Source organism: Sylvia atricapilla, chromosome 20 (genome assembly GCF_009819655.1).
Source record: "Sylvia atricapilla isolate bSylAtr1 chromosome 20, bSylAtr1.pri, whole genome shotgun sequence".
Taxonomy (NCBI): domain Eukaryota; kingdom Metazoa; phylum Chordata; class Aves; order Passeriformes; family Sylviidae; genus Sylvia; species Sylvia atricapilla.
In genome coordinates this window covers 9,968,200-9,982,389 of record NC_089159.1, presented here as the reverse complement: position 1 = coordinate 9,982,389, position 14,190 = coordinate 9,968,200, and the positions used below count along the sequence as shown (strand labels likewise).

The window sequence follows — 14,190 nt, the reverse complement described above, 5'->3', positions numbered from 1 at the left end:
ATGATCCATGTGGGGACAACTGCGGCTAAGAATTAATCTCAATGGACTTCCCTGCTTTTGGGGACTCTGAGATGGGCTCTGGTGGGGTGGGGAAGGACTCAGCAGCCTGGTGAACACATCCAGCTGCTGGGAAGTGTCAGCAGCCTCCAGGTGAGCCTGGAGCATTTACTGCTACAGACTGAACGAGGCCACGCTGAGTTCTGATGGGATCTTCCCCAGATGGCTTCAGAGACTGTGTCCCTTTTCTCCTCCCTCAAGGCGCAGAAGGGTTTGGGTGCCCAGTTACTGCCTCATCTCCTGCCCAATAAATGGCCAGTACAGGTGGCTTCTTTCCACCTTCAGCAGGTGATGATGAACCTTGTTGGCTCCACCCTCAGCAGTGCCCGGGGTGCTCTCGGCCTCGTGGTGCCCTGGATGGATGGATGGATGGATGGATGGATGGATGGATGGATGGATGGATGGATGGACCATGGGCTGTGGTGTGAACGCTCCAGCTGCTGCCTTGTCTCATGGAAAGCTCTGCAGAAGGATCTCCAGCTTGTGAATGATCCCAGCTCCGTGGTGAGGGCACGTCCAGCCCCTCAGGCACCTGCTGAGGACACACACCAGAGCCCTGGAGCAGTTTGGGTGCCCCAGTCCAACCTCCCAAAGCCATGGAAGCTGTCAAAGGCACCGTCTGCCCTCTGTGGGACACGAGCTCCTCTGTACCTGCTCCCCTCTGTAAATGGATCCAATACTCCCCAGATGAGCTGATTTTTCATGAACTTTGTGGCATGTGCCAGCTGCTGAGAGGGCTTTAGAGAGGTGGACAGCAGCAGAGGTGCCCACGGATGGATGACCAGTGGTAAAAAGCAGAACACTGGATGCTCTCTTTGGGCTGAGAAGGGCTCTCTGCCTCAGCTGTGGGACCCTCTCTGGGACTGACAGGAGCTGCCCTACGGCGAACAAGTCACCTGGAATTTGGAGACCAATATTCAGAATTACATTTAATTTAATGTACACCTTAATTAAAAACACCATTTCTTCCGAGTCCTTGGTGCTGCGTGGTCTGTGAAATCCACAGTGATCGTGTGTGGTGGTTTGGCAGAGGTCAGGCTGACAGGGACACAGGCTGGTGGCATGTCCCTCCTGCTGTCCCTTGCAATGATCATCTCCATTTATATGGAGATTATATAGCTATAGTTATTATAATATTATATATGGAGATTATTTATATATAATTATTATAATATTATATATATGTTTAATATTTATCTTGCCTGGATGTGGGGAGTCCAGTATTTCCTGCGAATCCCCAGGTAACAGCCAGGAAATTCAGGAGGCTTTTGGAGGTGAGGAGACCCATGTCCTCACCCTCCTAATGATGCCCTAATGATGCCGCCCTTAGCCCAGGGTTTCTCCCTCATTCCCTGCTAACTTTAGCAGCCGAGTGCTAAGCAAACCAATTAGGAGGGGAGTGCCAAAGCCAAGCCCCATCCCCGTGGGTCAGTGCAGCCCGAGGGGGAGGTGGCAGGGTGTGCTCTAGGGGCTGGAAAGCCTTTGAAGATCCTTGACTGTGAAGAGCTAACAGAGCTGAGTGACTCAGAGCACAGCAGTGGAGAAGGGTGGAACCTTTGTGAAGTTCATGGTAATGTGAAGCAATGCAAAGCTTTCCCTGGATGGTGCAAATCCAGGTTGAATTGGCCCTGCAGAGGGAGGAATGGACAATCCAGTGGGAAGCAGGTGGGAGAAAGAGGCACTAGACCTGCTGCAGCTGAGCTGGTGCACTACCTTCTGGGGCTTGATATCTGCACCAGCTGCAAGAGTCACAGACTGAAAGGATGGAGCTTGGGGTGTGAAGAACCCTTTGGTAAACGGGCCAGGGTCAGTGCTGCTCTCCAGACAGCTCTGCAGAGAAGGTAAGTGAAAACCTCGGCAAAAGGAGGCTGTGAGAATTGACCCCAGCAGAGAGGGATGTGGTGAAGGAAGAGGGGACAGAACCAAAAAACAAGGGGGGGAAAGGGCAGAGGATACATCCAAATGAGGACACAGATGAAGCAGGTGACTCCCACGGAGCAGAGAGTGATGAAGCAGACAGGATAAAGTCAATAATGTGAGTAGAACGAATGATTAATAACAGATGCTTTCCCCAGAGGTGCGGATTTATGAAGCTGCTGAACAGTGTGTGGTATGCTGTCACTTCCCATCCCTGGGCAGCAGGATCTGGGAAGGGGGGAAGCAGGACAGGCTGCTAAGGGTGCTACACATACCTGTGTGGGGACAAAGCTTCCTCTGATTCTGAGTTAACCTCTGGCTGAGGAAACCTTTCTGGATGGCAAATACCCCACAAAACTCTTCAGGGCAGCCTCTGCAGCAGCCTCTGCCCCTGGCCAGAACTCACCTTGCTTGGAGAAGTCCTGGGTGGGGTGTTTGCTCCCACATGTGCCCTGGCTGCCTCATTAAATTGCTGGAAAATGCAATGTCATGTCAAATGAAGCTCCTGGAAGATCCTTTTTATTCCCTCCTGTTGCTGTCAGGCACGTGGTGTTTGTGTGTGATGCAGTTGTTGTGGGGCAAAGACTCCAGCAGAACCATGACAAAGTTCATTTATGACCAATACAGTTTTACAGGGCCGAGTGATTATTTTACAGTTCAAAGCTGCTTATAAGGGAATTCCTTGCACGTGAGGATCCACGGGGTGCCATGAGGCTTTAGCACTGTCTCTTCATGTGAGCTGCAGCCTCCTTCACGGACACAGGGACGAGGCTGCATTTAATTTAAAGTGCAGGTGTGGGTACAAAGGAAAAATCCCCCAAATCCCAGCAGTGCCAAGGAAAGAGCCGTGGTCAGGGCTGCTGTTGGTCTGTGTGACACAAGGACCTGCTCTCTGTGTTTTCATGCTCCTTCCCCAGTCCGTGGGCTGAGGGTCAGGGGAGGAGCACGGGGAAACCTGGGGTGGGCAGAGGTAGGATGTGAAGGGCTGGAGAGGAGCATGACCTCCCCTCCACCTCCCAGGAGAGCACAGCCATGACATGGGCTGTCCCATGCCCCCACAGCCTCCTGTTTGTGCTGCCAGCAAAGTCACTGGGTCAAAACCAGATGAGCTGCCCTCGGTGCCCACCCCAGAGCCACGACAGGGCTTAGCAAACCCTGAGCACCAGCCCTGGGCACGGGGCTGTCCCTCAGAGCAGGGCTCCTTGGGCTTATCACCACTGGGGGAATGGAGCCAAGGAATCCCTGTCCAGGGCTGAGGCGTGGGGGCCTGGTGCTGGGATCCCTGTCCCCAGGTGTGTGACAGCAGCCTGCTGCTGGTGCCCGCCTTGCTGCCAGGGCAGTGCTGGGGCTCAGCTGCCATCCCAGGCTCTGGTGGTGGCTGGGCTGCAAGCCAGTGGGGCTCACAGGGGCAGCACCAAGCAGCTGGACCTCTAAGGAAGCCCCAGCTCATCCCTCTGATGTTCTGCTGGCCATGAAAGCACCGGGTCGCCCTCTCACCAAAGCGCAGCTGGGTGATCGCTGTGGTTATAAATCCTCTCCGGCAGTGCGTGCACACGTCCGGAAGGCGCAGTTGCACAAGAGCAGGGCTCACACACGCTGGGGCTCTCCAGACCCGTTCTGCCAGTCCAGCCGGGTGGCAGGATGGGCCGGGAATGTCGGCAGCAAAGCCAGCAGCAGGAGCGGGGCTGTGCCGAGGCTGGGCTCTTCTCCGGAGCTCCGGACAGCGCTGGCGCTCCCCGCTGCCAACACTCCGCTTTGAATGCTCCGAGCGGGGCTGCTGGGGGCTGCTGGGGGCTGCTGGGGGCTGCAGGAGCAGCCGGAGGGGATGCGGAGAGCAGGCAGGGCGGTGTGCCCGCGGGGCAGGAGCGCGCCTCTCCCGGCGCCGGCTGATGCCACGGGCCACCACGGGGATGTCCGCGATGTGCCCGCAGCGCACCTGCACCGGCCCGGGAACGGGTCTCATGGGGGCAGAGATGTGAGACCGGCTCTGGAACAGTTTGTTGTCCTGAAGCAATGCGCTGCACGCCCCCCCCCCCCCCCAAAAAAAAAAAAAAAAACCACTTCAAACCGCGCTCAGCATCCAGAGAAAACCTCTCTGCCCGCTCCAGTGCGTCTCCGATTGCTCCGGCTGCTGCCCTGCCGTGGGCTGGGCTCCCCACTGAATTGATTCTCCACTGATCCTGGAGGATTTTCCCCCTCTGCAGCGCCGAGGCAGAGCAGAGGCGTGTGCGGCTCCATGCGCACAACGGGAGCGCTGGGGGAGCCACCAGCGCCGACAGGGAGAGGAGCCCCCCGACTTCAGTTCTCTGCTCCAGAGAGAAAAATTTACAGTCAAGAAATTCAAATGTGCCGTAGAGTTGTCCTGCCCCAGTGTAGGCGTAATGCAGAGCCACGGAAAAACAAAGCCTCGGGCATTTTATGCTGTCGTCATATTCAAGGAACTTTGGTTTTACTTTTCTACTCAGCAAAACTAATCCTCCTCTCCGTAATTAATATGCTGCTCAAATGGATTCTTAATTACAGATAAATCACAAATCTACACACTCAACTGTTATGCTTTTCAAGTAATAAAACAGGTCATTTGTCTTCCTCAGATGAACAGAGCCCAACCAGCACACCATTTCCCCCTTTATGAAGAATTCATTTGCCTTAGAAAGAAAGTCTTTAAAAAAACATTGCAAGGATTTCTTGAATAGGGGATCAAAGCTCCCACACTGCTGGAAACCATTTTTCCCTAAATAAGATGTGAGTAAAGGGGGGGAAAGTAAAAGTTTTTTGGTGGTGGTTGGGATTACAACCCCCTTGGGAGGGACGAGGACGTGGGGTCAAGAAGTGGTGACCAGGTTAGCAACACAGGGAACAGAAGGGGAGCACAAAGGAACAGAAAGTGGAAATGGACAGCTGAATGAGGACGCATGTTTCCCTGCTGCAAGAGAATGGATGCTACATCAATTCTTACTGAGAGCCGAGGGCTGAGGGCCTGTTAATGGATCGGGGGACACAGCAGGGGTCAGAGGTCACCAGTGTGCTCAGCCGGGCTAATTGACTGTGATGTGCATATTAGTGATGATGATGTAGCAGGAGGGCAGGGCACACGTGCAGGAGTCCCACTGCCCTGCAATTCCTGCCCTACACCTGTGGAACAGATGGACACACACACAGAAGATGGGGGGATTTTCTCCAGGAGCCCACAGCTGCAGGGACTCAGACCTGGCTGTGCATGTGATGGAATAAAGGCACTCAGCTGCTTTGCTTTGCCACCTCGTGGGATTTTATTTCAGCTCAGTGACCTGAGCAGTGGCACATCTCACCTGAGCTGCTCTGCACCACCCCAGGGATCCCTGAGCTCTGCAGGGATGGGGCTGTGTCAGGGTCAGGAGAGCACCTGGCTGTGCCACTGCTCTTCACTGTGACCTTTTCTGTTCTGTGTTCATAAGAAAATACTGAGTAAATCCTGCTGATGGCACAGGGCTGTCTGCCCTCGGAAGCAGAGCTCCTCAGCCCTGACACTAAGGGATTTCCCAGCTGACCGATGGAGATCCCCGTTTCCTCACTCTTGAATCTGCCAGCAGCATCCCTTGGTGAGTGATGGATATTGGAGATGATTTATAGTTCTTTGTTACGCAAATGCCCCCACATTCTTCCCCATCCTCTCGCAGCAACCATTAGTCACTGCTCCCAGCAGAAGGCAGGAGCCTCAGCCTGGGAACTGCACAGAGGATGTAGAGCTGAGCCTTTACTCACTGTAAATACACCACCGGGGACACAAGAAAGGGAATTGTCACAGGTCCCTGGGTCTGCTTCCACCCATTTGTTGGGAAGTTAAAAGTCGGGTAAAGAAGGGCTGTAAATCAGGCAGAGAAGGGCAGAGGGGAAGATCAGGTTTACCCAATTTTTCATCTCAAAATTTGTTATTAAAGTAGTGAATGTTACAGGAGGAACAGCCATGGCCTATATGTTTTAGAGCTCTTGGATTTCAGCAACATAAACCTTTACCCAGGAGACTTTTATTGCATTACATATTTTTTTGTTGCTGTTAATTAAATTTCCGTTTGTTTTCCTTCATGAACAACCAGGAAAAATCTGTATTGTTTGATCTGATAGAGAGTACTAGATTTACCTGCCTTATTGGATCTCACATTTTATCATAATGAACAAATACATCAATTAAATAAATTTTGATCTTAATCTAGGCAAACTTTCTTGAATGCCCTGAGGAGCTCAGCCAGTTGCCAGGTTGCTCCTGCCACGGTCTCAAGCATTTCTTTCTTCAGGCACACCTGTGAAACTGGATTGTATTAGTACAAATTAAGGATTAAGCAGAGCGGTTGTGCACAGAGCAGCAACAACATCCTCCGGTGTGCTCCGCCCCAGACTCCAGGATGGCAGCGGAGCTGGAAGGGGCCGGATGGAGTCACCCGCGGCCCTGCAGAGGGAAGGAATCCTCCGTCGCCACCATCGTGCTGTCGCGACAGCCGCTCCCACCCGGAAGGCCCGTTGCCATGGGAACGAGCCGCCATGGCGGCCGGCGGGCGGTTGCCATGGCTCCCGGCCGGAAGTGCTCCCCGCTTCCGGCGCTCGCGGGGGCCGCTGGGAGCGCGGCAGCATGGAGACCCACGAGCTCTTCCGCCGCCTGGGCGCCGGTGCTCGCTTCGACGTGCGGCGCTTCGGGCTGGACGCGCGGCGCTTCGGGGTGCGCGGACACCGAGGGGAGGGATCGGGGATCGGCCCCCGCGCGGTTCAGGCTCCGGAGCCTCGTGCCTCCCGCTCGCGGCGCTGAGGAGCGGGGCCTGGCCGTGGCGTCTCACCTTTCCCCTGTTCTCCTGCAGGTGGTTAAAGAGAACCGCGGCGGCGTCTCGCTGGAGAGCCTCGACTTCTTCGGGAACAAGGAGGGAGCCCCTCAGGGATCTGCCGAGGAGGGCTGGGGGCTCGCAGGGGCTGAAGAGGGGGTGAAGCAGAAGAAAGATGGAGCAGAGGAGAACGATGGAAAGAGGAAAAGAACGGCAGAAAGCAGTGAAGGGAAAAGAAAAAAGAAAAAGACCAGAGGTAATTGTACACACACGCGTGTATCCCTGGCAGAATCATCAAAGATCTCAGAATGGTTTGGGTTGGAAGGGACCTGAAAGTCCACCCAGTTCTGGGTTCCTTGGCTGGCCTGGCTCAGAGCTGATCTGATAACTGGGCCAAGAGCCAGTGCTGAGAGCTGGGATGTGGTTGCCATCTTTCTGAATTCCTCATTAGTTTTATTGAGAATGAGAGAAAAAACATTCTGAGATTTTTTTTTTTGTCTCCAAATAATGCCAATCTGTATTTTACTAAAGGAAATTTCGCTTTGTTTGCAACTTCCAGTAGCAGCATCAATGCCAGAGCTGTCAGAAAACAATGGGATAAAGTGGATGTCCTCTACAGAAGCAAAACTTGAAGATGCAAAAGACAAAAAACCTACTGCAGAGAAGCTTGAACGCTTGAGGAGAGAAAAGGTGGGCCCAGGGAATTCTGATGCAACAACAGGTTCCTGGTGTTCTGTGGGTGTTTGGTCTAAAATTGAGGTTTATTAGTGGTGGATCCTCATTGGAGGAGAGTGACTGAGTGTGAATAGAGATGAATCCATATGTGGTGAGTTTCATGGTGTAAAATTAAAAAGAAGGAGTTTGTCTTTTGCCTTGTAGATAAATCGCTTCAGGAACCAGCACAGGATCAACGTTCAGGGAACAGATCTCCCTGACCCCATCGCCACCTTTGATCAGCTCCAGGAGGAGTACAAAGTGCACCCTAAAATCATGGAGAATATCCAGGCTGCAGGCTTCCATGTCCCAACACCGATCCAGATGCAGGCCATCCCCACCATGCTGCATGTGAGTTCTCTGGGATTGCAGGGATTCTGCCAAAATCTGGGGCTGTGGCTGCGTTTGTGGCGGTTTTAAAGCTGGATCTGCTGCATCAGAATTGAAAGCTTGGCTTTCACAATTTTCCTCATCTATCCTTTTCCTAAGGGTTTTTTTTTGAGGTCAGTTTGCAGCACTGATGTTTATGGGAATGTAATTTTTACTTCTTTTTTTTTTTTTTTTTTTTTTTTTTTCCTACTGAAATATAAACCCTTGTTTTTTCTTACAGGGTCGAGAGCTTCTGGCTTCAGCTCCTACAGGGTCTGGAAAAACACTGGCCTTTTGTATCCCTCTCTTAACACATCTGAAACAACCCAGGAACAAAGGATTCAGGGCTCTGATCATATCACCCACCCGAGAACTTGCCAGCCAGGTGTGTGCTGAGGGAATCTCACATTGATGGACTTCAGTGTTTTCACTCTGCATCAGCAAAATAGCAACTTAGTAAATGTTTTTTTCCTTTATTGCCCTCACATATCAGAGAAAGCTGATGTAAATGATTGTTTCAAGTCTTTTGACTTCTGTGAAGTAGGTACATATCTATTATCTGAGTCTAATCTAAATGATTAGATTACAAGCTCAAGGTTCTTTGATCATATTTTAAACTGCCCAATGCTCAGGTGCTCTTAAAACCTCCTTTCCTACTTGAGATTGCCACAAGAGGTTTATCTGTTTGTCCCAAACTTGGAATTTCAAGGAATAACTTTATAGCAAAGCTGTGTTATTAAAATGACACCTTTGGGCAGTTTTTATTCATGTGAGAGAGGGAGCCACATATGGCAGTGACGTGAATAATGCCTGTTAGAGAGCTGCATTTTTTTTATGCTAAGGAAACCAGGGAGCTTTCTCTTAACACTGAAATCAGGGTGAGGTTTGAAGCTCTAGCTTCAGGATTAGGATACTCAGAGAAGCTGTGGCTGCCCCTGGATCCCTGGAAGTGTCCAAGGCCAGGCTGGACAGGGCTTGGAACACCCTGGGATAGTGGAAGGTGTCCCTGCCCTTGGCAGGGGGAACTGCATGACCTCTAATGTCCAACCCAAACCATTCCATGGCTCCATGATTGCCAGCAGATTTTTGGTTAGAAAAGTTCATCAGCTCAGTTTGCAAATCCAATCTGTGCTGCCTTTTCAGACCCACCGGGAGCTGGTGAAGCTGGCTGAGGGCACAGGCTTCAGAATCCACATGATCCACAAGGCAGCTGAGGCAGCCAAGAAGTTTGGGCCCAAATCTTCCAAGAAATTTGGTAACTATTCTAATGACTGAAGTGCTTCTAAAAAAATTAATTGTCACTGACTTTTCTTTTTGGGCTGTGTGGTTAAAAAGTGGCAGGGAAGAAATGGGAAGTGACCCAGACGTGGGTTCTGCTAAATTGTACCTGTGGCAGATTGGGTTGGAACTGCTGTTTCTCAGGGCTCTCTTTGTTGGATTTGTGTCTTCTTTTGACATTTTGCTTCTTTTCTTTTAATAGATATACTGGTCACTACTCCCAACAGGCTCATTTATCTGCTGAAAGAAGATCCTCCAGCAATAGACTTGAGCAGGTACGAGAGTCTGATTCAGACGTGCTTTGCCACTCACAAGTGACACTCCTAAATAACCAAACCTCCCTGTTCCTAGCGTGGAGTGGCTGGTGGTGGATGAGTCAGACAAGCTGTTTGAGGATGGAAAGTCAGGATTTCGGGACCAGCTGGCTTCCATCTTCCTGGCCTGCACCTCCCACCTGGTCAGGAGGGCCCTGTTCAGTGCTACCTTTGCCCACGACGTGGAGGAGTGGTGTAAGCTCAACCTGGACAACGTTGTGCTGGTGTCTGTTGGAGCAAGGTAGGTGTTTCTTGTGGTTTTTTTTTTATTTCCTGGGAAGTTGTTTTCTTTGCATCATTAGCCTTGATTTCATGGCTGTTGTTAGTCAGCTCTCTGCAGGTTGTTTGTCTCCAGAGAAAATTGTGTAGGCACGTAGATCTTTCTCGTGTGTTGAATAAAGTGTTCTTTTCCTGTGCTGATTACTTTATCATCAAATAAACATCCATCTTAGGAGCGTGCACTGAGGAAATAGGTTTTGTTGTGCAGTAGTTCTCATGCAGCAGGTAATATTTTTATGGAGGTTATATATACTACATATTTATTAATATATAAATTTTTGTTAATGTATATAAAAAACACTAAAGTGTTTCTGTTGGATTTCTGGTTTCAGAAACTCTGCAGCAGAGACAGTAGAACAAGAGCTGCTGTTTGTTGGATCTGAGACAGGAAAACTAACAGCAATGAGAGAGCTTGTTAAAAAGGTATTTTGGAGAGACTGAGCGTGTTCTTCCTGTTCAATTGAGCTGTGTTCTGTCAGAGGCTTCCAATTTCCACTTCCCTATGACAGATGTTAAACTGTTGGTCACATCTGCTGTGTCTCAGTTTCTGCAAGGAAAAGGACTTTGGAGCCTGAGATAAACTTACTCTTTTGCAGGGTTTTGCTCCTCCAGTCCTTGTTTTTGTCCAGTCTATTGAGAGAGCTAAAGAGCTTTTCCATGAGCTTGTTTACGAAGGCATCAATGTGGATGTCATCCATGCAGACAAGACTCAGCAACAGGTAGGAGGATTTTACTTCTTTTCAAGAAATGCTTTAGAGAGAAAGGTAAAAGCAAGAGTGTTGGAATATAACTCCAGGTAACTGTGGCAGCAAATTCCTGCAGGTTTTTGTTCAGAGGTTTAGTTTTATTCCTTAACATCGTGGCAACTTTAAGGAAACAAGTTCACCTCCTTTCTCAAATTGCTATTTGGTCTGTTTCCAAATACCTTTTCTGCTCTTTTCCTAGAGAGACAAAGTAGTGCAGAGTTTCAGAGCTGGGAAGATCTGGGTGCTCATCTGCTCAGCGTTACTGGCTCGAGGGATTGACTTCAAAGGTGTCAATATGGTCATCAATTATGACTTGCCAACGAGTGCAGTGGAATACATCCACAGGATAGGTGAGGCAAGGCTCACAAATCACCTCCTTTTCCTCATTTCTGGGGTCTTTAATGCAGATGCTCATTTTTGTCAGCACTGTGTGAACCTTATTTAGATGTTTCAGACATAGCTGTGCTTTCATTCACTGGGAGCAGTGTTTGGTATGTCCTTAGTCTGTCAGCATGCAGCAGGAGGCTGGGGCTGTGAGCAGGAATAAAGGGAGATGTCTAAAGTCAAGTCTCTACTCTGCAAAATGTGTGTTTGGCAGGTCGTACTGGAAGAGCAGGACACAGAGGAAAGGCAGTCACTTTCTTTACAGAGGATGATAAACCTTTATTACGGAGGTAATATGACTTTATTAACAATATTTTTATTTCTTACTTTAAAAAAAAAAAAAACACCACAAAACAAAAGGCCAACAACAAACCAGCCAGTTTGTTTGGTCTGCCTTTCCAGAATGGTATTTATCACTTGTCCAAGCAGTGAAGTTGATCTCTTCCCTCCTTTCTTTTCCAGTATTGCCAACGTTATCCAGCGAGCTGGCTGTCCTGTGCCAGAATACATAAAACATTTGCCCAAACTGCAGAGGTATGTTCATTTGAGCAGTTAACCAGTATTTTAATCAGTGCTTTTTAATAACCTATGATACTTTCTAGAACTAGAAACCCTAGTAATTTCATCTTTCTTCACTAAATGTTGTTCTCAGCAAACAAAAGAAGAAATTCATTAAGAAACCTTTGACAAGAGAATCCATTTGTACCACCCCAAAGTGCTTCTTGAAAAAAGGCAAAAGAAAAATGTAAGTATGTTTTGCTGAAGAGGAGGTAAGAGATGCTGTTTATCCAGAAACAGTCCAGAAAACTTAAGCCAAGTAATGGGTAACTTGTTTGGATGAACCACCCAGTCATAAAGATTTTAGTGAAGTTTTAGTGTCAGTATCTGTCTGCTGGAGCTTGGATTAATGACAGCATTTTGCTTTTGTCAGGTGAAGCCTAATTTTAAGCCACTGGTTGTGTTCAGGTGTCTTGATCTCCAATGTGTTTCTTGTAGGAAAATAACAAAGGAAAATACTGAGGGAAAGAAGAAAGGTAAAGAAGACAAAAAGAGCAATAAATTACAGACTGTTTCAGAAAGCTGAATTCAGACTGGTGAGCTGGGGCTGACACCTCTGTCTGTGCTGGAACAGAAGAATGAAGATGGCAGTGATGGTGAAGGGAGAAGAACATTTCTCATGTTTCCTTTGCGGTGAGGTTGAAGGTTTAAATGCTAGAAAGTTTCTACTGCAATGCCAGGAGAGAATTCCTGCATGCTTCTTATAGAAGCTGGAGCACGTGCTCGTGCAGTGAATGCCATGTATTTCTGAGAACAGTTCAACACCAGCAGCAGTTTGTGTTATTTTCATACAGTTTTGTATTGCTCCTTGAAAATATTGTTTGTGTTCAGATCACCCCTAATACGTTTTTTTGACACTTTCAGGAGATTTAGAGACAAAACCCAGACAATTTTGCCATTAGGTTTGGTAAACACAGCTGTCAGAGACTTCTCTGGACGCTTCAGAAAAGCCCAAACAAACCCACTCGTATGTGAAAGCAAAGCCTTGCTCTTCCTACTTCCATAAAATTATTTTGAAATAACTAATACTTTACACATCCAGTAATTTTGTACTGTTTTACAACTGAGCCTGAAACCAGAATAAACAAGGTTGTAAGATGCTAATTCAAATACCTGTGTGTCTGTGCAGCCCCAGTGGAACAAGTTTGCAGGCAAAAAAGACCCAACTCTCTGTGTTTTCCCTGTCTTCATCTGCCCAGCGTGTTCTCAGCCCACTTTGGGTTTGTCATCAGAATTCCAGTCAGGCAGGAATGGCTTCTTTGCAACTTTAAGGAAGAATCTCTGGACATGATTCTCTTGGTTTAATCTAGTTTTGAAGGGGCAGCCACAGCAACCTGTGCCAGGGCTTCAGCACCCTCACAGGGAGGAAATTCTTCCCAATATCGCATCTCCCCCTCCACTGCCCCTCGTCCTGTCACTTCAGGCTCTTGTTGCGTGTCCCCGGCTGACCCCGGGGCAGCTCGGGCAGAAAACTTTCTTTTCCTTTTCACGGAAAAGCGGTGGTTTGGATGCTGGAAAGCATTCCTGAGGAGAAGCCGGGCCAGGCCTTTCCCGGGTGGCTGCGGGATCGTGGAGCTGAGGAATCGAGGAACCGTGGGGCTGGGGGGACTCTGTGGGGCTGTGGAATGGAGGAACCAAGGGCCTCTGTGGGTGATGAAGCAAGGGGCATCCCGCGGGATCGTGGGGCTGTGGAACCCATGGATTGTAGGGCTGTGGCTCTGTGGGGACTGCGACACGGAGGAGCTGTGGGGCTGTGGAATGGAGGAATCGAGGGGTCGGGGCTCCGTGGGGCTGTGGAATGGAGGAACCGAGGGGTCGGGGCTCCGTGGGGCTGTGGAATGGAGGAACCGAGGGGTCGGGGCTCTGTGGGGCTGTGGAATGGAGGAATCGAGGAGTCGGGGCTCCGTGGGGCTGTGGAACAAAGAAACTGAGGGGCCGGAGCTCCGTGAGGCTGTGGAACAGAAGAACCGAGGGGTCGGGGCTCTGTGGGGCTGTGGAATGGAGGAATCGAAGGGCCGGAGCTCTGTTGGGGTTATGTACATCCGTGGCTCTGTCTAACGAAGGAACCGAGGGGCTGTGGGGCTGTGGAACGAGGAACCGAGGGCCCGGGGTTGTGTGGGGTTCTATACATCCGAGGCTCTGTGGAATGGAGAAACCGAGGGCCTGGGGCTGTGTGGGGTTGTATACACCCGTGGCTCTGTGGAACGGAATAACTGAGGGCCCGGGGCTGTGTGGAGCTGTATACACCCGTGGCTCTGTGGAACGGAGGAACCGGGGCTGTGTGGGGCTGTATACACCCGTGGCTCTGTGGAACGCAGGAACCGGGGCTGTGTGGGGTTGTATACACCCGTGGCTCTGTGCAACAGAATAACTGAGGGCCCGGGGCTGTGTGGGGTTGCATACACCTGTGGCTGTGTGGAACGGAGGAACCGGGGCTGTGTGGAGCTGTATACACCCGTGGCCCTGTGGAACGGAGGAAGCGAGGGCCCGGGGCTGTGTGGGGTTGCATACACCCGTGGCCCTGTAGAACGGAGGAACCGGGGCTGTGTGGAGCTGTATACACCCGTGGCCCTGTGGAACGGAGGAACCGGGGCTGTGTGGGGCTGTATACACCCGTGGCTGTGTGGAACGGAGGAACCGGGGCTGTGTGGGGCTGTGTACACCCGTGGCTCCGTGGAACGCAGGAACCGCGGCGCCGCCGGGGCGCGGAGCGGCGGGCCCGAGGGCGGTCCCTGCCCGGGCCGGCCCCGGAAGCCGCCGCCGCCGCTCCGCTGACAGACGGCG

At 50.5% G+C, this 14,190-nt stretch overlaps 1 protein-coding gene across 1 annotated transcript; it reads left to right on the top strand.

Moving 5' to 3' along the window:
- Window positions 1–6,570: 6,570 nt before the first annotated feature.
- Window positions 6,571–12,510, top strand: DDX52 (DExD-box helicase 52). Its single transcript, XM_066333548.1, has 15 exons — window positions 6,571–6,667; window positions 6,804–7,020; window positions 7,324–7,454; window positions 7,644–7,829; window positions 8,089–8,232; window positions 8,991–9,102; window positions 9,328–9,400; window positions 9,477–9,680; window positions 10,051–10,141; window positions 10,315–10,437; window positions 10,664–10,814; window positions 11,063–11,138; window positions 11,311–11,382; window positions 11,501–11,593; window positions 11,845–12,510. Exons 1-15 carry the CDS (start codon window positions 6,581–6,583, stop codon window positions 11,930–11,932), a joined length of 1,848 nt encoding a protein of 615 aa, XP_066189645.1. The 5' UTR covers window positions 6,571–6,580; the 3' UTR covers window positions 11,933–12,510.
- The last annotated feature ends 1,680 nt before the right edge of the window (window positions 12,511–14,190 follow it).

Excerpts from the sequence above, each read along its gene's own strand:
- DDX52 (XM_066333548.1), top strand. The coding sequence starts at position 6,581 with ATGGAGACCCACGAGCTCTTCCGCCGCCTGGGCGCCGGTGCTCGCTTC. Across the intron at positions 7,455-7,643 it reads AACGCTTGAGGAGAGAAAAG|ATAAATCGCTTCAGGAACCA; the intron begins GTGGGCCCAGGG and ends TTTGCCTTGTAG. Across the intron at positions 9,103-9,327 it reads CAAATCTTCCAAGAAATTTG|ATATACTGGTCACTACTCCC; the intron begins GTAACTATTCTA and ends TTCTTTTAATAG.